This window comes from Ovis canadensis, chromosome 22 (assembly GCF_042477335.2).
Source record: "Ovis canadensis isolate MfBH-ARS-UI-01 breed Bighorn chromosome 22, ARS-UI_OviCan_v2, whole genome shotgun sequence".
In the NCBI taxonomy this organism is placed as follows: Eukaryota; Metazoa; Chordata; class Mammalia; order Artiodactyla; family Bovidae; genus Ovis; species Ovis canadensis.
In genome coordinates, this window is record NC_091266.1 from 39,555,170 (window position 1) to 39,578,100 (window position 22,931).

General features: G+C 52.7%; 1 protein-coding gene across 3 annotated transcripts in view; it reads right to left on the reverse strand.

Moving 5' to 3' along the window:
* SH3PXD2A (SH3 and PX domains 2A) overlaps nucleotides 1-22,931 on the reverse strand; it is a 250,247-nt gene that overhangs the window by 23,649 nt on the left and 203,667 nt on the right. For all 3 annotated transcript variants that reach the window (XM_069567002.1, XM_069567000.1, XM_069567003.1), the window contains one exon: nucleotides 97-210. In XM_069567002.1, coding sequence (XP_069423103.1) covers nucleotides 97-210 — 114 coding nt within the window. The remainder of the gene's footprint in view (nucleotides 1-96; nucleotides 211-22,931) is intronic.

Here is a 22,931-nt window from a genome sequence, read left to right on the forward strand (position 1 = left end):
ACGGGCACCATGATCCTTTAGAGTTTCTGATGGTCTTAGGGAGAAGGGTGGGAAAGCTATATCATCACCCCGCCCCTTGAACCTGCAGGCCCTTACCTTCTCCAGTCTTGGAGGTGTTGATATCTGAGTCGTCCCGAGTACCATTCTGGGCCTCCAGGTAGGTGGCAGGGACCCAGCCCTGCTCCTCAGAGGTGCTCACGAACCACCAGCCTGCAGCAGGGCCAAGAGAGAGCGCAGCCATGAGAGTCAGTGGATGGCCAAGGTGGAGAGGCGGCCAGGACAAGGAGGAAGGAGCAGCGAGGAGGGCGGAGCACAGAGCCGCACGGCCCCGGGCACCAGCGAACGCCTGGCCCACATCCAGCCTCCTGCAGCCCAGGTTCCTGGCTGAGGAAGGAGAGGCCAACACAGTCCCCGAGAAGAGGGGACCTGATGGACCGCCATCCACCCACACAAGCGTGCGATACACCTGAAAACGAAACGGACACAAACGCGTGACACACTTGTGGCACCACGACATGCCCAACACAGGAACGCCACCCTGCGGGGGCTCCAGCCAAACACAGAGACCACGCAGGGTCTTTCAAGCCCACTAGGACCACCGGTGTGACCTGGAGTTTGACCATTTTCTCTGGTTTAATGACACCTGGCGGTAAAAAGGCCTCACAAATACGTTCTCATGGTCATCGCTCCCACTCGCGGGTCAGTGGTAATTTCACATCGGTGCTGCTCACAGCGGCCTTCAGTGTGTTGACAACTCCATCACAGTAAGTGGGCACTGCACCCTTGAGTGACCCTTGACGGTCATGGCCCAGCGATAGCAGTCCATTCATTTTCTTTCCTGAATGTTGGCTCATTCATTCATCATTCAGACAAAAGCTGAGCCAAATACTCCAAACTCTGAAGCCGTGGCACTCCACTGTCTTTCGTTTCTTCCTAGGAGATACTTTTCACAGGAGCCTGTCTCTGCTTGCCTCCCATTCTGACTATTCCCTGCCTCCAAAGCCATCTGGCACCGACACTCTTTTCTGTCCGTGACAGAGCTCACTCACCATTTCCAAACTGGACTGCAACCTTTCAGGAGACTCCAGGGCTCCTCTTTGGGCAGCACACTGAGGTCCCATCACTGCCCACAGCAGTGAGCAGCTACCCAAGGAAGGGGCACATGGGGACCCCCAGGCTCTCCCAGCTGGGCTTAGCACTGGGAGGTGGAGAAGGCTGCCTGGGGGCCGCTATGACAACAGTGGAGAGGGGCAGAGGACAACGGTCGCACCCCTGACAGGAGCTCACACCCAGGGTCATCACCTAGGTCTTCAACTTCCAGGGCTCCAGGTCACAGGGCTGGGACAGCACACAGCCTGTGGTCTAGTCTTGAAGGCCCACTGCACTCCACCTTTTCCAAGAAATTCCACAACACTCTGCATGCAGCTCTGCGAAGCTTATGAACCGCCATGCCATCTACATATACTGTCACAGCAGATACAGTCCTTGTACGTTTGCCCACACCCACAGAATGCCAGCACTGAGAGAGGACCCTAAGTAGAACTAGGGACCCTGGGTGATTAGGATGTGTCCATGGAGGTCATCAGTTGTACCAAATAGACCACTCTGGTGGGGGATGCTGACGACAGGGCAGGGTGCTTGCGTGTGGGGGGACAGGTGTATATGGGACCCCTCCCACTCAATTTCCCTTGACTTAAACTGCTCTAAAAGCAAAAACAAAGTCTTAAGGAAAAGAAAAAGTTTCAGACAAGGGTTTGGACTTCTGAGGCTCAGCCCTTAGCTGGGTCACTGCCCCAGGGGACTCAGGGTGGAAGCCTTCTTTCTCTCTGTGCCAGATTCGGGCCGATTCCCACATCCCTCACCCAAGGGGGATGGGTGTGGGCCACGCGCACACTCCGGGCCTACCCACCCAGGCAGCCCTGCCATCCTCCCTAGAGCCCTGGTCGCAGCCACGTGGCTGCTCGGGAGGCTGTGGCTGAGAGAGCCCAAAGCAGCCAGAAGGCATGGGCTTGCAGGGGTCTCTGCCTGGGGTGGCTTCTCTCCTTCTCTCAGGCTGTGGGGGAACTTTCAGGAATCCGACTGTCCCTACCAGTAGGCCCAAAGCCCAGTGTTCCTCCCCAGAGTCTGACTGGACGTCACAGAGCTGCCCACCTCACAGACGTTCCCGCCCTACGGCTCTGCCTCCTTGACCACAGGAGTGGGTGCATCTGGCAACTGTGTCTGACGGGCCTGTCACCTCCCCACACACTGTAACGGTTCACGGGCTTCTCCAGGAATGGATATGGGTGCACTGGCGACCTGAACCCTAAGTCCCACATTAACCAGGAATCGCAGGGGTGTGGGGAAGAGATATCCTGAGAGTTAAGCAATAAAGCAAAATCAGGCAATGGAGAAAGTCAGTCCTGATGACCATCACTTGACCCTGGGGCACAGAGGTGCTAAAGCTAGGCCGCGCTGTTGGACCTTCTCATTACAGTGAACCAGCGAACTTCCTGAGCTGTTCAATTGAGCCAGAGCGGGTTTCACGCACGCACTTAGTCAGCAGGGTTCAAAACACAAGGTCTGCCGTCACGACTCAAGTCTGGAGAACAAAACCCGAGTCCGCTGGGCATCTGCGACCACAGACCTCAGGGGAGAAGGATGGAGACCTCCGAGTCACTCTTGGTAAGCGTCCTTCCCCAACCAAACTCCCCCTCACAGGATAACCTCCAAGAGCCCAGAAGAACAGTCATCCCAGTCCCCAGCCTGGAGTCATCTGGGGAGGGTCTGGGAGGCTGAGGCTCTCACATGGCTGCCCAGGTCCAGGTCCAACGACAAAAGTTCACAGGCTTTGGTCACCACACCCTCTAGACCCTCGTCAAACCGTGTCCAGGGAGATGAAAGACCAGTTCCAGCCCCCAGAGCCAAGCGAAGTCCCAGGAGGCCAAGGTAGTGCCCTGAAGGCCTAGCCTCAAAGGGAAGCCCTTCTTCCCAGAAGAGGACTCCCCAGGATGGGCTCAGGGATCTTACGGTCATCAGACGGAACAGGGAATGTGTCTGGAGGAACAAAGGAGCTTGGATACGTGTGTCTCCTTGAGGGTTTGCTCAGATCTCTCCATGCCCAGCCCCTCCCAGCCTCTTTTTCTACACCAAGGTATGCCCATTGCCCGCTCCACCCTCTAAAACAACCTACTTGCTGTCTCCGTGGTAGCATAGTCCCTCCTTTTCTGTGTGAGCCCATGGCTTCCCAGGAAAGCAAGGAACTTGGCGGTCTCCTGGATGGCTGGGCTGACTATCTTCTAAGCTTTCTCTCTATTTCGGGACTCGGCCCCAAAGGCATCCTCAGCAGAGGCGAAGGAGGCAAGCTCCTCCATGGGCACCAGGAGGACTTGTGGGTTTCCTCCATCAGTCTCATCCGAATTTGTCTGTGTTCTCACCTGTGAGTCTTCGAGCCTGCTGACCTCCTGCTGTCCTCTCTCCTAACCTCCTCCCATAGCAATTTCCAGACCAAAGCCCTGTGTGGACTTTTCTCATTGACTCCAAGGGTTTTATAGTCCCAGAATTTAAGGTTCTTCTCTGCTGGTGGCATCACTTCCCCTCCCGCCTAACTTCACCCTTTGAGAACCTTCCATGTACTTTCTGCTCCCTCCCTTCCCCCCAGGAGCCAGGGATCTGGGGTGGAGGGATGGATCTGGACTTGTCTGTGTCCCGTATCTCCCCAGGGCAGGGCAGACCTGGCCTGCCTCTTACCTCTGCCTGGCATAAGCCTGGCACTCAGGGAAAGCTGGGCAGGGATTTGCTGAGGGGCTGAGCATGTGGCTGAGGCGCCCAGTGGGTAGGAAAGTGTGATGGTCTGTGCCTCACACTGCTGGGTGCCCCTGGGATGTGCCAGGGCTGTCTCTCTGAGTCCTTTTTGACCTCAAAACCTCCGCTGTTCGCCAGGTTTCTGTGGAGCCTGGGCCACACCACTGGCAGACCGTGATCGTCTCACCCCAGGGCAGCAACTTAGAGTCCTACCCGCCTGCTGCACCCCAGGACTTGGGGCTGAGACTCTCCTCTTCCTTACTGCTCTGAGGTCCTGCCAACCTTACCTGAGGACACTCCAGCTCTGACACACGCAGAGCTGAGCTGTGTGGCTCTGAGTCCCAGGTCCCTCCCGCAGCAGGCCCTGCAGAGAAAAGCCTGCCACTGGACAGGCTCAGTCACCACCCACGAAGCAGAGATGGACAGGCCGTCACCACCCAGGCAGGCGCTGGCTGAACATGGGCAGGTGCCACCCGGCTCCATGCAGAACCCCCAGGAGCCCTGGCACGAGTCGCACAGTTGGGCCCGTGGGCGGCTCCTTGGGCCTGCGCCCACTGCTGGCTGCTGGCAGGCCTCTCCCAGACGCCAGCAGCTGCAACTGGGGCCCCTGAGCAAAGTCACTGTGTCTTCACCAAGGAGCAGTTAGAGCCTGAGCCACCCTGGGTGCAGCCCAGCTGGCCAAGACGGCTCAGGCATCAGCCAGCCCGCAGGCATCCCCGGCTCCCCTCTAGCGCACACCATGCTCTCGCTCCTGCAGAGGCACACGGCGGCAGGCAGGCTATGCCCACATATACATGCATGGGTGGTACCTGTGTGCGTGGAACAGAGGTGTGTCTATACATGTATCACACGACGATTATAGCCAGGTGCCAAGAAGAGCACGCCCCCGGCTAACATTACACACGTCACTTGATTTCATCTTCAAGGACCCTGTGAAATAACTTACTGTCGTCACTACCCCCACTTTACAGATGTGGAAACTGAGGCAGAAGAGCTCACAACCAGGAGGAGGCAGAGTTGCACTCAAAACCAGGCACTCCAGCTTCAGGACCCATATTCTCACTACTGCAGAAGCAGGCCCGGTGCACCTCTGTGCCATGCACAAGCGTAGCGGTGACTCCTTGACAACAAGTATCCCCAAACACAGACGCTTTGCACACTGCTGCCTGTGCGTCTGTCCACACTGCTGAGCATGCGCTTTCTGCGCATATACCATGAGTCGAGTCTCAGGTCTGAGTGTCTATGTCTACACGTGAGGACCCTCTGGGGATGGAGGGTAATAATTGGGAGTCTGGAGTCAGAAAGACTCCAATTCAGCTGGAGTGCCTGATCCTGAGATGCTCCCCAGTCAGGGAAAGGGAGGACTACTAGGCCCATCCACTCTTTTGAATGGGAAACTGCGAACTGATGTCCAGGAGCCCCGAGAGAGGAGCACTCAGATGCTGGATGTTTCGGGACAATCAATCATCTGGAAGGATCCTGAACTGGCCAAGCCCCCAAGCACTACCTCACCCTGGCCTCTCCTTCTGTGAGGGCCACGTGTCTACAGCGCCAGAGAAGAAAGGACTTCAGCCAGGTCGCCCTACAGGCCAGGGCCCAGCCCCCTCCAGGAGGCAAAGGCCCAGAGAGAACAGCAATCTCACCTGTTACAGCAGCCGACCTGCTCGGTAGGACTCACTGAAGCCCACTTCACCATGGCCAGGAGTGGAGGGCGAGAGAAGGCAGAGCCTGGCAGGCCTGCCAGCACCTCCAGCTGGGGGTGGGGCAGGGAGACCCTCAGCCCACAGAGGAGAAAGCTCAGGTCCAAAAGCCAGTCTCTCCCTCTGTCCAGGCTAAGCATAATCTTTAGCTGTCTGGTCAATTTTAAAGCCCTTTCAAACCGACTCTAATTGAGGCTTCCCAGGGCTGGCACTGGGGGAGGGGTGGAATGGGGGGGGCAAGAAACTTAGAGTCGACAGTCTCTCATGAAACACACAACACACACACACACACACACACAACACACACACACACACACACACACGAGTTAGAGATGGAGACAGACAGACGGAAGGGATGGGAGGACCTGGGCGACAGATTCTCTCTCATGAAACACACACACACAGACACACACACGAGTCAGAGATGCAGACAGACAGAGGGAAGGGATGGCAGGACCTGGACGACAGGTTAGGGATGGAAAACCCCCTAGAAGGGATCTGAGCCTGGCCAAGTGGCGGCAGGAAGTGGCGGGCACCCCCAGGCCACTGCTGTCCCCAGGGTGACCAGGCCACAATGGTCTCCTTAATGAGAGTGGATAATGAGCTCATTAGGGCCAGAGGAGGCCAGCTGCACACAATTAGGACATTAATAAAGCCTTCTGAGGTCACTCACAGCTCAGCCTGGGACAAAACAACTGCTGGGGGCGGGGGACCCTGCTCCCTTCCTCTCCCTCTGAAACTCCCGTGTGTCCTTCAAGGTGCGGTCCTCCAAGAAGTCTCCCCACCTTTCCCGTCCTGCTCACCCCAGGACGCAGTCCACAGGCACCTTTTATAGCCCCTCTTCTAAGACAGAGACCTCAGTTTGAATCCTGGCTTCACCTTGTGCTCACTGGTGACCAGGAACAGGTCTGACCTCCTTGAGCCTTATCACACCAGGCAGTGCGTGCTGCCCACAGGGATGCCTGGCATCCTGTGGTGCCCTTGGTGTATCGGGGACATGTGGTACACTCAACAACCAGCCTTTACTGAGTACCTGGTATGTGCTAAGCCGTGTTCCAGGCACGGGGATGCTGCAGAGAACAACCTCACTCAGGATGCAGGCTCTCCTTCCCCATCTGCCCCTGAACGGCATCCAGGATGGACGCAAACACAACCTGCGCACTGGTGCTGTGGCCAGCGAGGGAGCTGGGCTGCCTCCCACCCGCCCTGGGTGCCCACTCGGAGGGCAGCGGGCAAGATGAGACAGGTGGGGCAGAGTTTGGAACACAGCAGCTTTTAGGTGACCTCTGAGCCTTGCCTTTCCCCTCCCTCCAGGTCCTGCACATGGTCTAACCCACAGCTGGCATCTGTGGAGTGCTGCTGCATGCCAGGCCTTCTCGGAGGGTTTCCGCATCCACGGCGGGAGGGAGGTGATGGAGCTGGAAGCAGAGGCAGAGTGCAGGCCTCCCACCCCGCCTCCATTCTCTGCGTACACCTCGCCTCGGGCTCTGGCCCCCTCATGAGACCGAAATGTCCCGGCACTCTCCCGTTCTTTCCTTGGAGCAGTTTGGAGAAGAGAAGGAGGAGTTTGGGGCTACTTGGTGGTAGATGGAGGGAGATGCTGGGAAGGAAGGGGGCTGAAGGGGGCCTGGCCAGGCACATTTCATCGGCCCTGCCCATCTGGCCACACTACAACTGGCACAAGGCTGAGACCCAAGGGACCATATCTGCCCTGATGCCCTTCCCAGGACCTTGGGGCAGATCTGAGCCTCCTACCTGAGAGCGAGCAGAGACGTGGGAAATGCAGGCCGTCCATGGCACACTGTGCCTTTAAGAACAACGAAAGGCAGCCACCCTGGGCCAGGCCTCCCCTGGTCAGAAGGCTCTGTCACTGCGGCCTGTTGCCAAGACACACTCCAGCTCTCAGCACGTGGCCTCCGCGGTCCAAAGCAAATAGGAACGGGTGGGAGCCCTCCCTCCCACAGTGTACCCCCATAGCCTCTGCCTTCCTACCTGACCTAGTCCTCTCATCCCACCTCTGACACCCACCCTGCCCTCTGCTGCCTATGGCCTCCCCCTCCCCCAAAGGGGGCTCTCAGGCCATGAGGGCCCCAGAACCTTCCCCGGGCGCCTGAGGCCTGAATTCCAAGACCATTAGCACAGGCTGCTACGTCACTGTTTGGAAGGCTCTGTGGAGTCTGTGGCAAGAAGACAGCGAGAGCTGGGCCACTGCCACCCCACCCCCAACCCTGCTCCAGCCTGCCCACCCCACTGGATGGGCCCAAAAGCCCAGCGCTGGGTCCGGGCAGGCCAAGGGGGTGCACTCTAAAATGACGGCTAGAGGAGAACCACTGCTCGAAGCAAGGGCTCCAGGGTGAGGTTGCCTGGGTTCAGATCCCAGCTCTGCTGTTTACTAGCAATCACCTCAGTTTCCTCATCTGTAAAATGGACCTACAGTACACTGACATCTCACTGTGTTGGTGGATGAATAATCTATGAAAAGTGTTCAGAACAGTGCCGGGTGCCTAGCAAGATGCATTGAAGAGCTATTAGTAAAGCTTAAGTGCACACTTAGTGAATTTTAAAGGACCAAGACCTCAAGGATTGGTGTCATGGTGGGCAGGGAGGCAGGTGGTCTTAGGTGTCTGGAGTCTCATGGAAAGACAGCCTCTTGGTGTCACTGCCATTTGGTCTTAACCTTAGAAAGTCTCTACTGAAGGTCTCGTTCTGTGCTTGGCGTGGGTTGGGGACCAGGAGGGGGCCCAGGCTGCCCCATGGCATAGATACAGTGCTGGCTGATACATCATTTGAAGAAACTGTCGATATCAGAGATGAAACTGAGTCATCAGGAAGAACACTTAGAAGACAGGAGGCCTGAACTGAACCTCAGATTAAATCTGGGGGGAAGGAGCGGGGGGAGATGGAAACCTGGTGGAAGGAACAGGACAGGCAGGCGATGCGAGTCCACGTGGCCCTCACCAGTAATATTCACCACGCTTCATGGTGGGAACTTTTCCAGACAACAGTGCAAGGGGCAACCGCCTTCAACATCTCTGTCCTCCATCCACTCACGGAGCACCGCTGTGTGAGCCGTGGCCAGAGGTTCCTGAACAGAGGCGGCTCAGGAGGACAGGAGATGCAAAAAGGCCTTTTTCTAATATGATTATAAACGATGCAGATGGTGGGTGAGACGTGGCTCTGCAGGGTGAGTGAGGCATTCAGATGGAGGGAGGGGGGAGGCGGCAAGAAAAACAGAGAAGGAGGGTGTGGGCTCTTCAGAACCAGCATGGAAAGGTTTAAGTCTCACAGGTGGACCCCTGAAAGAGGGCTCAGGACAGCAAAAGGGTATTTCCCCTGCTGCTCCAGGCAAGAGGTGGAATAAGAAAAAGGAGGTTTTGAGAGACTGAGCAAGGGTGCACACCTTGGGGCTCTCTGGGGAAGGGGGTACGAAGAGCACCTGTCTGAGGCTCAGCCCCACGTGGAGATGGAGACGGCATAGACAGCTGCCCTCTGTGAGCTCTCAGCCGGCCGAGAACCTTCCAGGCCACTGTAAGCAACCTGGGAAGCCGTGGAGGTGGGAGCAAGGCCAGAGGACACAGAGTCAGCCGTGACCTCAACACTCATAGCAGGAGGCAGAGTCCAGAGGAGAGGCGACCTCCACGTGGGTCCTGACGGAGGGAAACCTGGGCTCCCTGAGGGGTGGTTGGAGAGCAGTTCCGCACATGGCCACGGCAGCGCTGAGCACACACAACAGGAAAGATGGGGCCCAGACCACGTGGGATTCTGATCAGATGTGAATGCTGGCCTGGAGGGTCCGGGAAACGTCCGAGCTGAGCCACCCAGACCGTGGGGCTCTCGTGGTCCTGCTGGGGGCTGCAGGGCTGCAGAAGCAGACTCACAGCTGATAGCTGACCACAGAGGTTGCATCCAGAGAGCATCTGATGGCTTAGTGATCACACCCGCTGGGAACCTGTGCCACTGGGTGTTTTAATCAGTCGTAGTATGAAGACAGAGGCTGTGTTGGCCGCACTGTCTCTTTTAGTAAAAGCGGTGCCAGGATCAGGAGCCAAAACAGATCTCAGCAGATGGTAATGACAGGTCAAATCTGACGAGATGAAAAGTATTATAGTAAGTGGAGAGACGAAAGGACATGGCTTAGAACAGTGGTCTTATAATTCACTATCTAAACTTTCTGGAGTACATGGGGGCATCATTCATAATTATGCCAAATATTAGGTGCCAACTGGGAGTGTCTCGGGCACTTGGATCGTATGGGTCACCCTACTTGGCAGCGAGGATGAGAAGGGTCCTGGAGTTTGGAATAGGGTAGAGAGTACGCCTGTGAAATCTTAGGCTGTGCTAGGGTTAGGAAGCACCTGGACTGGGTGACTTACCCAGATGCCTGGTTTACAAGGAACAGTCCAGGATCAGTCCTCAGGATGACTCCTAGCACAGCATCCCCTCGGCTCAGTTTAAAAATGATTCCTTTGTCGCTACCTTTGCAGAAAGAGGCCAACGCTGCCTGCTTTTTCCATTAGGTCCCCTAAATCTCCATCTGACAGATGAACCAGGAAACCAGTCCTTTCATCTGTTTCTCCTCCATTCTGTTGGTCTCCACCAAGCGGACCTAGCTCTCAAAAGAGTCATGGGCATGGCTTTCCCCGCTCTTGCCATACCCCGAGGAGGGGGCTAACAGGTAGATTTCTGCCTCTGTCTCTAGGTAGCCTCTCCCTCACCCTCTCAGAGCCCACCCAGCTGACAGAGTTTTCTGGCACAAGATCTGATCTGAGGTCTTTGCCAGGAGAGAGTGACTTTGGATCAGCATTTCTCAAACCTCAGATATTTCCACACCATTGGCTGACTTTGGCCATAACCTAGAACTACGTATACTGTGGTTCACATAGTAAATATATATTTAAAGCAGTTCCCCCCTCTTTTTTTAACTTCAAGAAAATAATTTGTTTAGGAAACTTCAGATTGCCACCATGAATAAACAATTAGGACCACTGGTCCCAACCATGAAATTACAGAGAACAAAACAAGAGGGTAAATTTGAGCTGTGCTGTGACTGAAGAGGCCACATCTAGAGACTGCTTCCTTTTTGTTACAGAAGGAGATTTGTTAGAGTCAGAGTTGACCATCGAGCTGAGGTAAATCAGACTTGTCAGAGAAACAAAACAAGGTAAGACGAAGGCTTTTTGTTTTTTCCATGTGTTGTGGAACATACTGCCTCTCTGTGTCATCTAAAAGCATCCCATGCGCCATGGTGTTGTGTGGGTGACATTTCTAAGAAAAAGACTGTGGGCTAGAATGATACTTGGTCATCCAAAATGGCTGATGAAGGACAATGACGTGTCCTCATTAGTGAGATGAGGATATTAAGTAGCAGGGACTTACCAGGGTTGTGCTGGGGAATCAGAAAAAAGGAATAGGGGCCACCTAGCAACGTGTCTGCCGTGTGTATGTGTATATCCAGCTTGGAGGAAAAGGCTGAGGGAACCCTCTGTATCTGTTACACCAGTCATTTCAAATATAAGGGGTTGTTTTTATTCTTTTAACTAGTTTACTCCGAGACGAAGTATACATGAGTGAGTTTGTATACTTTCCCCCTTTTCTCTCTTGGCTAAAAGCAGAGGCTTCTTGATCCCAGAATTGAGTTGGTTTCAACTAAAAGCCTTAGATGGACAACCATCCCCTCCCTTCTAGCTGAGTTCAGCCCCTCTTGAACTGGCGCAAAAAATAAAAAACAGGGGCAATTTCAACTATAAAGACCATGTCCATAAACAAGACAAACCCACTCCGCAATTTGTCTAAGGCATCCCTCCCTCCAAACCCTGCTTCTTTAATTTCTGGGGAATTTTAAATAGAGGTCTTACAAAAACCCGCACCGCCTGACGTCAACAGTTCTCTGACAACGTGGATTCTTCCACGCGGTGTGGGGAGCAGCCGCCGCGAATGCTGATACTTTTCCAGGCTTCTTTCCCAGTTGGAATTTGGGAGCCACTGGTGTTGCCTAGGAGTCTGGGAGAAGAAAGGTACCAGGGAGTGTCCTGCCTGGGGACCTGTAACTGTGTTTCCCAAACTCTGGGCATTACAAAGCAGTGATGCGTGTGTCTCGGTCGCACAGTTGTGCCCGACTCTTTGCCTGCCAGGCTTCTCTGTCCATGGGTTTTCCTGGCAAGAATACTGGAGTGGATAGCCTTTTCCTTCTCCAGGGGATCTTCTTGACCCAGGGATAGAGTCTATCTCTCCCGCATTGCAGGTGGATTCTTTTATTGCTCAGCCATGAGGGAAGCCCTACAGAGCAGCAGGCATGCAATTAAACAATCTGAATAACCCCCGTGCACTGATTTTTTTTTTACAAAAAACAAACAAACAAAAAATATGTTTCCAAAAACCATTTACTTATGTTACACTAAATGGAAAACTTGTATCCCTTGGCAAAGATAGAACAGAGCTGAAAAAATATAAGGAAACAACAACGCTATGGATTTCCAGCAAGATACTAAGGCACATTCTAGCCAACACACTGAGACTGGGGCTAGAATTTCCCTTGGTCAAACAAACAAACAGCAGCAGCAGCAAGTTTCAGCCACACAGACGCCCCACATGGAAACTTTCCTCAATGTGGAGTGAAATAACTGAAAGGAAATCACCTTCTCCTGATGGGATTCAATGCCATTTAATGCTGGGTCTGCTGCTCACTTATAGGACCCACTCTCTGGGAAACACTGATCTTACAGAGGAGCCTTGGGCTAAGGATATGCAGCCCCTTGATTTATATCCAAGCTCAGCCACTAGCAAGCTCTGTGGTCTTGTGCAAGCCATTCACTTTCCTCTTCTGAAATAATGGAAACAAAGGCCTCTCCCTACTTAGCCTTGCATAGCTATGCTGAGGAAGAGATGGGAAACATGCTTTGAAAAGTCTCTGGACTGTAGGTGGGTGGGGGTGTAGGGGGTCATTACTCTGAGCAGGTTGAGGAACTTGATGGACTCCTAACTTCCTCCTGCCCCCCACTCCCAGATGCAACTCACTGCCCGGACTGGATGGTGGCCCATCCCTGTCTGTTAGAGAAAAGAACAGGAAAATGTCACTTGACAATATTCTTGCACAGTAAACCTTCCCAATAGCCACATGGATTTCAAAATATTATCATCATTTTATAGATATGGGAATTGAGGGGCAAAATGGTTACATACTCAGTGGCACAGTGGGATCTGAACACAAGCCTTTCATGTGGTCTAGAAGGAAAGGCCCTCCATCATGCTGCTTTTTTTGCTTTAAATATAAATTAATTTAAATTGGAGGTTAATTACAACAATATTGTATTGGTTTTGCCATATATGGCACAGGTATACACGTGTTCCCCATCCTGAACCCCCCTCCCTCCTCCCTCCCCGTACCATCCCTCTGGGTCATCCCAGTGCACCAGCCCCAAGCATCCAGTATCATGCATCGAACCTGGACTGGTGGCTCATTTCATATATGATATTATACATGTTTCAATGCCATTCTCCCAAATCATCCCACCCTCTCCCTCTCCCACATCATGCTGCTTTGTGCACACCCAGCAGAGCTCAGAAGCCCCAGACACGTTGGTCTTTCTGATCCATCGCTGCCCAGGCCTCATCTTTCAAAACTATTGCCTTTGTGAAGCTCCTGTGACTCTGAGAGCTGGCCTTCTGCTCTCCTTCCCTCATGCTCTCCCTGCACCCTGACCTTGGGTTTGGGTTGGCTGTCACGCCAGCTAGACCAAGAGCTCCTTGAGGACAAAGGCCACGTCTTGCTCATCTTGGCATCCTGTTGAGCCCCTGCCTGGCTCAGTGTTTGACAAAGAAGGGACTCAGGGAGCAGCTGTTGAACACGAAATGCAGTAACAAGATGGGCACAAGGCTTCCTCCACCTTGCCTGGCTTCTCCCTCCACACTAGCCCCCGCTGCTTCCCTCAGCCTCAGTCTCTCCGAGACCAGCTCCTGGGGTCAGCACTGGGCACTTGCTCTACAACCCCCATCCCTCGGGCCTGGCATCTTCTGGCAACTCGAGTCCAGTGCAGTTCTTCAGCCCCTGGGCAGCGCTCCTTCCTCTGGTCCCTTAAACTAGGGAGGTGCCTCTGATTCACAGTTCACCTGGAGGGATCTGCCCACAGGGACCTGAGGCCAGGAGATTTCTGCTGCTTGTTGCATAGTGCCCAGGATCACCCAGGAAGCTCATTCCCCCACCCATGAGCTCTCACAGTCGGCTGTGTGTGAGCACAGCACCTGATTGGGCTATGTTCATTTGGGCCTCTCCCCTCACAGGAATGGAAAAGCCAAGCTCAGGGAGGTCCCAGAAGCCCAGCACCAGGGACAAGCCCACGCCCTGGGTGAGGCTTCTAGAAGAATGCAGAGGGAATTCTATGAACCAAGTTCAGTTCAGTTCAGTCACTCAGTCGTATCCGACTCTGAGATCCCATGAATTGCAACACGCCAGGCCTCCCTGTCCATCACCATCTCCCGGAGTTCACTCAGACTCACATCCATCAAGTCCGTGATACCATCCAGCCATCTCATCCTCGGTCATCCCCTTCTCCTCCTGCCCCCAATCCCTCCCAGCATCGGAGTCTTTTCCAGTGAGTCAACTCTTCACATGAGGTGGCCAAAGTACTGAAGTTTCAGCTTCAGCATCATTCCTTCCAAAGAAATCCCAGGGTTGATCTCCTTCAGAATGGACTGGTTGGATCTCCTTGCAGTCCAAGGGACTCTCAAGAGTCTTCTCCAACACCACAGTTCAAAAGCATCAGTTCTTCGGTGCTCAGCTTTCTTCACAGTCCAACTCTCATATTCATACATGACCACAGGAAAAACCATAGCCTTGACTAGACAGACCTTAGTTGGCAAAGTAATGTCTCTGCTTTTGAATATGCTATCTAGGTTGGTCATAACTTTTCTTCCAAGGAGTAAGCGTCTTTAAATTTCATGGCTGCAGTCACCATCTGCAGTGATTTTGGAGCCCAAAAAAATAAAGTCTGACCCTGTTTCCACTGTTTCCCCATCTATTTCCCATGAAGCGATGGGACCAGATGCCATGATCTTCGTTTTCTGAATGTTGAGCTTTAAGCCAACTTTTTCACTCTCCTCTTTCACTTTCATCAAGAGGCTTTTTATTTCCTCTTCACTTTCTGCCATAAGTGCGGTGTCATCTGCATATCTGAGGTTATTGATATTTCTCCCGGCAATCTTGATTCCAGCTTGTGTTTCTTCCAGTCCAGCGTTTCTCATGATGTACCCTGCATATAAGTTAAATAAGCAGGGTGACAATATACAGCCTTGACATACTCCTTTTCCTATTTGGAACCAGTCTGTTGTTCCATGTCCAGTTCTAACTGTTGCTTCCTGACCTGCATACAGATTTCTCAGGAGGCAGGTGAGGTGGTCTGGTATTCCCATCTCTTTCAGAATTTTCCACAGTTTATTGTGATCCACACAGTCAAAGGCTTTGGCATAGTCAATAAAGCAGAAATAGATGTTTTTCTGGAAATCTCTTGCTTTTTCCATGATCCAGCGGATGTTGGCAATTTGATCTCTGGTTCCTCTGCCTTTTCTAAAACCAGCTTGAACATCAGGGAGTTCACGGTTCACGTATTGCTGAAGCCTGGCTTGGAGAATTTTGAGCATTACTTTACTAGTGTGTGAGATGAGTGCAATTGTGCGGTAGTTTGAGCATTCTTCGGCATTTCCTTTCTTTGAAACTGGAATGAAAATTGACCTTTTCCAGTCCTGCGGCCAGTGCTGTGTTTTCCAAATTTGCTGGCATATTGAGTGCAGCACTTTCACAGCATCATCTTTCAGGATTTGAAATAGCTCCACTGGAATTCCATCACCTCCACTAGCTTTGTTTGTAGTGATGCTCCCTAAGGTCCACTTGACTTCACATTCCAGGATGTCTGGCTCTAGGTGAGTGATCACACCATCGTGATTATCTGGGTCATGAAGGTCTTTTTTGTACAGTTCTTCTGTGTATTCTTGCCACCTCTTCTTAATATCTTCTTCTTCTGTTAGGTCCATACCATTTCTGTCCTTTATCGAGCCCATCTTTGCATGAAATGTTCCCTTGGTATCTCTAATTTTCTTGAAGAGATCTCTAGTCTTTCCCATTGTGTTGTTTTCCTCTGTTTCTTTGCATTGGTCACTGAAGAAGGCTTTCTTATCTCTTCTTGCTGTTCTTTGGAACTCTGCATTCAGATGCTTATATCTTTCCTTTTCTCCTTTGTTTTTCGCCTCTCTTCTTTTCACAGCTATTTGTAAGGCCTCCCCAGACAGCCATTTTGCTTTTTTGCATTTCTTTTCCATGAGGATGGTCTTGATCCCTGTCTTCTGTACAGTGTCATGAACCTCATTCCATAGTTCATCAGGCACTCTGTCTATCAGATCCAGGCCCTTAAATCTATTTCTCACTTCCATTGTATAATCATGAGGGATTTGATTTAGGTCACACCTGAATGGTCTAGTGGTTTTCCCCCACTTTCTTCAATTTAAGTATGAATTTGGTAATAAGGAGTTCATGATCTGAGCCGCAGTCAGCTCCTGGTCTTGTGTTTGCTGACTGTATAGAGCTTCTCCATCTTTGGCTGCAAAGACTATAATCAATCTGATTTCAGTGTTGACCATCTGGTGATGTCCATGTGTAGAGTCTTCTTTTGTGTTGTTGGAAGAGGGTGTTTGCTATGACCAGTGCATTTTCTTGGCAAAACTCTATTAGTCTTTGCCCTGCTTCATTCCACATTCCAAGGCCAAATTTTCCTGTTACTCCAGGTGTTTCCTGACTTCCTACTTTTGCATTCCAGTCCCCTATAATGAAAAGGACATCTTTTTTGGGTGTTAGTTCTAAAAGGTCTTGTAGGTTTTCATAGAACTGTTCAACTTCAGCTTCTTCAGCGTTACTGGTTGGGGCACAGACTTGGATTATCGTGATATTGAATGGTTTGCCTTGGAAACGAACAGAGATCATTCTGTCGTTTTTGAGATTGCATCTAAGTACTGCGTTTCGGACTCTTTTGTTAACCATGATGGCTACTCTATTTCTTCTGAGGGATTCCTGCCCGCAGTAGTAGATATAATGGTCATCTGAGTTAAATTCACCCATTCCAGTCCATTTTAGTTTGCTGATTCCTAGAATGTCAACGTTCACTCTTGCCATCTCTTGTTTGACCGCTTCCAATTTGCCTTGATTCATGGACCTGACATTCCAGGTTCCTATGCAATATTGCTCTTTACAGCATTGGACCTTGCTTCTGTCACCAGTCACATCCACAGCTGGGTATTGTTTTTGCTTTGGCTCCATCCCTTCATTCTTTCTGGAGTTATTTCTCCACTGATCTCCAGTAGCGTGTTGGGCACCTACTGACCTGGGGAGTTCCTCTTTCAGTATCCTATCATTTTGCCTTTTCACACTGTTCATGGGGTTCTCAAGGCAAGAATACTGAAGTGGTTCGCCATTCCCTTCTCCAGTGGACCACGTTCTGTCACAGCCCCTTCAAATTCAAAGCAGTTTCATGGGCTGGCTGCAGGCTTCCACGGGGACTCTTGGAGCCATGGGGTCTCACTCAGGGAACGCACTGCCCTCTTCCACTATGGGTGCAGCTCATGGGGGTGCCTCTGGAAAGGGCAGCCCCAGAGCCCTGCTGCATCCTACCCTCAGAGGAAATAGCTGCCCCACCATGGCGCTTCTGCCCGAGGGAACTGCAGGAGATTGACCAAGAGGCAGCAGAGTGTACAGGGAAGAAGCTAGCTATCTGAACTCTCTGGGCCTTCCTACCTGTGAAACAGAAGTCCTGCCACCTGTGCTTTACAGGCAAGGGTGGTGACTACACAAATGGAAGGTGTCTGGTTCACTGATATGCAGGAGCAGCTTCAACCATTCCCTTCCTGCCTTTCCCAGAGTTTCTGACATCAATGGTCTCCAAAGAGCACAACTAGGTTTCAGTTGAGGTTCGAATACCCTGGGCCTGGGATGACCATCCTGAGCCCTAGTCGGGTTTGTGTAATTTAAGAAAGTTTTCTCTTTGAGTCAGGCTTCCCATGGGCTCAGCGGTAAAGAATCAGCCTGCCAGTGCAGGAGATGTGGGTTCGATCCCTGGGTCGGCAAGATCCCCTGGAGGAGGAAATGGCGACCCACTCCAGTATTTCTGCCTGGAAAAATCCCATGGACAGAGGAGCCTGGTGGGCTACAGTCCATGGGCTCGCAAAGAGTCGGACACTGACTGAGCGACTTCACTTTCACAGCTCCTATCCCAATCCAAGGAGAAAAGGCCACACCCCTAGTTCAGTTGCCTCAGAGACTGCCTGGGGCCAACTGTCTCATTCTAGTCTCACCAGTTACAGTGATTGGTCAGTCCGTAGTGACTGACATCCATGGGCACCAATCAAGGACATTTTCCATTTCTGCCCTGTCACTCTCTGGTGCTTCAGCCCCCAACCCCTAAGGGGAGGAGTCTGCAGAGTTACCACCCTGCCCCCTTGCACACCAGCAATCCCAGGCCCCTCCTTTCCCTTGAGGCTAAAGGTTCCATGACTGGGGATCAAACGTCCTTGATGATCTCTATGCCTCAATGTGTGGCACACAGCAGGAGATAAGCTGGGGGATGAGTCAATCAATGCCTCATCTCTAGCCCCTGACTACACACTCACTTAATTGCATGGTTTGGTTCTCCCCACTCTGAATGGGCTTCCCTAGTGGCTCAGATGGTAAAGAATCTGCCTGCAATGCAGGAGACCCTAACTCAATCCCTGGGTTGGGAGGATCCCCTGTAGAAGGGAATGGTAATCCACTCCAGTATTCTTGCCTGGAAAATTCCACGGACAGAGGAGACTGGTGGGCTATAACCCATGCGGGTCACAAAGAATCAGACATGACTGAGCGACTAACACATGCACTTTGAGAACCTGCCTATGATCAACACCCCACCACAGTCAGCGGCAAGATTCTGGTACCTTATGGCAGAGAGAGAGAGAGGGCGCTAGGAAGCCACTGACCGAGCCTGCCCTCCTGGCTTCTATGAGGTCATCCCACCACCACAGGGCCCTTGAGGAGAGACTGTTCTGGAAGTGGTTCTAAGGTGGAGGGCCTGGATGGAACAGATGTCTGGGTGTTGAAGTGGGCCTTGAAGAGTTCCGCACTCCCAACCCCCCTTAAATATGTCTTTGCCTGGCCGGCCCAACTCAGCACAGCTGAGTCTGAGCCCTCGGCCATGGCAGGCTCTAACTTCACTCCCCAGGAAGTGAGCAATATCATCATCAGCTCCTGTTCCCCAACCCTGGCCTGTCCCTTAGCCTAGAATGTGGGTATCTCCAACCCTGTTCTCTGTCCTGGTTTCTGGATCAGAGTTCCAAGCAAACCTGGCTCTGAATCCATCCAGGCAGTGGAGGGATGGCCCCCTGAGGGCTGAGAGATCAGGGTATGGAGGGCAGGCCAGAGTTTTCCTCCTAGCTACTATATCAGCACTGATGAAATACTCTGGCCCCAACAAAAGCGGAGGCCTTGTGAGTCCAAAGAGGGAAGTTTGTGTCAGCTGCGTAGCGAGACCGGGGACACAGGACTGGAGTGGAAGCAGGGGTGGAGTGGAGCCTTCACGGGAGGTGCTACAGCAGGGGCCCTGGCTGCTCCCTCGCCCGGTGCGAAGCCCTGCTGAGCAGGCTGCCTTCCTCTCTGTCCTCCAGGCAGCAGTCAACTACAGTCCCTATCTTAAGTCTTAAACTCAAAAGTCAGTCATGGAAGTTAGAAGTATATTGGAAATATACATTGAGAAGTAAATCCATAAGGGCATATTAATTCTTCAAAAGGGATAGTTTTGATTGGCATCTGGGAGGGACAGCTTTCAGAGACGTGGGACAGCTGCTATAACTAGGAATGTTTAGCCTTTTTAAATATGAAGCAATAAAGTGAAAAAAACAACGTCACTTGGGAACAATTTTAATAAAATGGTGAAGGTCTTAGATGTGCTCAAATAAACTCTTAGTGAAACACAATGAAGTAATGTTGTTTAAGGGGAATGGCGAATAAGCGAAAACATTTGTGAACAGGGCAGACTAGTACTTCAAACGTCACAACTCTGCTGGCAAGGAGGTTCCGGTCTTGCTCCCATTACCAAGGCCAGGGGAAGCACACCGGTCAGTGTCAGTACTCCTGGTGCAGTATTATTTACACCCAAGTGTGAAGGAGTCGATCTGGTTCTTGCCAAAGGGGTGCTGGATGAGGCACGGGGAGGGGCTTCCCAGGGCTAGGTGGGGCCAGGAGGGGTGAGAGCCCCATTATTTTGTTATCTTTACAGGCTGGTCAGAGTCTGCTCCAATGTGCTAAGCCATTTTCATTATACCCCCACCCCACTGTGCTAGGTACATAGTGGATGTGCAGAAGACACCAGCTTAAACATGCAGAAGGGTCAAGACACTTGGATGGTGGGTAAGACGGAGGCAAGGATGCCCCAGGTAGACAAGAAAGACTGAGGGGAAATGGACTTCTCTAATTCATCACCTCAAAATGAACTGGGCTAGGAAAACCCCTGCCCTCAGACAAGTGGAGGCTGGTGGAAGCCCCCTATGCTGGGCCTTCAGGACTCTGCACTGGCTTGAATTTTGGCCTCTCTTTTTAAGTCCCAGAGCGATCGATTTCACAGATCTCATTTAACTTGAGAAGGACGGGGGGAGGATGGGCAAGGAAAACTGCATTCTTCCCCTTCAAAGCCAAGAGTCCAAAGTAATACTTCTGGTGGTAACTGATCCCTGCCTGTTTGTGATTACAGACCCTTGCTCGCTTTCTGGCAGGAGGGCCCTGGAGCCCCACAGCACGGCTGACGGGGACAGACACCCTCATTCACTTGGATAATCTTGTCCTCGTCTGACATGACCAAAAGAGTCTTTCAGCCACTCTGCTTTCAGCAGTTCCCCAGGGCAACTCTTCAAAACATCACTTTATTTTAAAAGGGGAGGGGAGAAGCCACCCCTAACCCCCACCATGAAATTCCACAACACTAATCATCTTCCTTCTGTTACCAGCACCAGCCTGGAAAATACAGCAGCACCAGCTGCCTCATTGGTTGATGCAAATTAAAGGAGAGAGGGAGGCTCACGAGCAGACAATCCTCCTCCTTTGCCTCCCCGCCCTTGTATCAGTGGAGAACACACACACACCCCTTTTATTGTCATAGCACAGAAGTGGCTTAGCAAAGCTCGAGACTATTTCTCAGCTGTTCTTTCTCCGGAAATTTAATCTGTGGAGCATTTGGCCTCACAAAGCCCATTCCAAAGGTGTCCAGGAGCCCACGGGCCCTGTGATCATCATTACAAACCCAGGAATGTTTGTAGCCAATGACCCATTTGGCTGCTTGGAGAGCTGGCTGAAACTTGCCAACATGGTCAGATTCCCCTTGCTTGCTCCCTCTAAGCTGAATCTGGCCTCTTTTGTTGGAGCCCCATGGCTTAGAGGGGATCTCAGGAGTCCTGGCACTATGGAGATGAATGGCCTGCTTCCTGCCTGGCTTGGTAAAAGCGCAATGGTCATGGGGAACAGGGGTGCCTAGTGTCTGGAAAGCAGCCGTGCCCACTGTCTTCACTCCTAACCACAGGTGAGGAAAGGTGATGCTCAGAAGGAAGAGCAGCTTGCCTGAGATCACTTGGTTAGCGGGTGGCTCAACTTGGAACCTAGACTGACTGAGATTGACTTTTTAAGCTTGTCATTCCTCCCACGAGGGCACACGGCTGCTCTGCCCACTGAGATGACACCCTGAGCATGGTGCCAAGTGGCAACCTGCTGACCCAATGCCTTGAGCAAGAAGCAGGTGGCTGGAATTGGCAGAAAGCTCCCCACCCCAGGTGCCAGGAGGTCACTTGGCCAGGCTGGGGGTGGGGGCGGGCGGGGGGAGGCCTGCGGCCAACACTGCAGTCACTGGTGCAGGGACGAGGTCCCGGGCTGTCCTGATTGCAGCAGCTCAACATTCTGCCTCAATCAAAAGATGGTGAGCCTGCTGAGCAGAGAGGAGGCTGGGGCTTTTGTGAGGGCGCTGGTTAGAAGTACAGAAAACAAATAAGAAAAGACAGAGTGTCCAGAAACACCAGGAGTGGAGGCCCGGCCAACCTCAACAGAGACCCCACCACCTTCCTGCGGGGAGGGAGGGACCTAAGGGATGGGGAAGGCAGCACTTTGGGCTGGAGCGGCGGTGTCGGGGGGAATGGGGGGTGCCAGGGAACACAGCCAGCCAGTGGGATAGCCCCACCTGGGTCCCGAGAAGTGGTGTTGCTGAAAGCGGGTGTTTGCCTTCACGCCGAGGCATCTGAAGATGACCTTGCTGGGGGGACAGCACCTCGTCTGAAAAATGAGCCTGTGTGAGCGCAGGTGGTTGGGGAGGATACAAGGAAAGAGGTCTCCCTCTTGGGCCTGCCTCTGCTCACTGTGTCCTGGCTCCAGCTGTAGGACCAGGCTGAGGGGTCCAGGGTGGGGAGCTGAAGAGCACGTTCACCTCCTCCTTCACCTGGGGCATAGGCTGGGCCCCAGTCCATGAGTGGCTGGGCGGTGAGGCCTCAAAGGTGCCAGGAGATGCCAGTGTGCCTCAGAGACAGCTACCTTGGCACCTGCGGTCCCTGGCCCATGCAGCAGACCTGCCACAAACTCCATGGGACACTGGGCAAATGACGTCAGGCCTCCATTCCTCCTTCGTCAAAGGGAGGTTTGGGCAGATGGTCGGAAATGTCTCTTTCTCCTGACATTTGAGGCCCTTAAGACCCTCACTACGTCCCCTTGGCCTGTTTATCACTTAGGGGACGTCTCCTCTCCGGCAGCCCCAGAGCCTGGCCAGATCCCCCTCATCCGTGCCACCGCCATACTTTCACACATGCTGTCTACTCAGCTTAGAGCACTTTCCTCCTTCAGCTTCTTGCTCATGGCCTGCTTCCTCCAGCCATGACCAGCCACCCCAGGCGCTGCCCCATCTCTGAACCTGGAGCAGACCGTGCCTTACGGTCCCACCCTCCCGGCCCCTCAGTAACACGGGCCCCAGCGGCACTGGGCTTTCTGTCTCACACATAGAGGTGCATTGTCAATATGATAGACTGACTGCATCCAGGCCTTTACCCTGAGGGAAGAGAAAGCCCTAGAATACCATCTATGGGGAAGACAGGGATGACTGCTTCTTGTCAACTGCTGCACCCAGAGCTGGGCACACAGTAGATGCCCCATGTGTGTGGACTGAATGAACAAACCACATCCTACGGAGGCAGTCCTTGCATATAAGAGGTCATTCAGGCAGTGCTGAGACCACTGAGGGGAAGGAGGTGGGATGGAGCTCTTCACTGGGTCATGAGGGGTTGGGGAAAGGGCCAGGGTAGGTCTGTTTATTCTGACAAAGGGACGGCAGAGTAGGATGGGGTCCTGTCAAGCATGGCTCAGGCACAGTTCAGGCTCAGCCCTCACACCCTCAGTCCTGGTAAGCAGATCTCCAG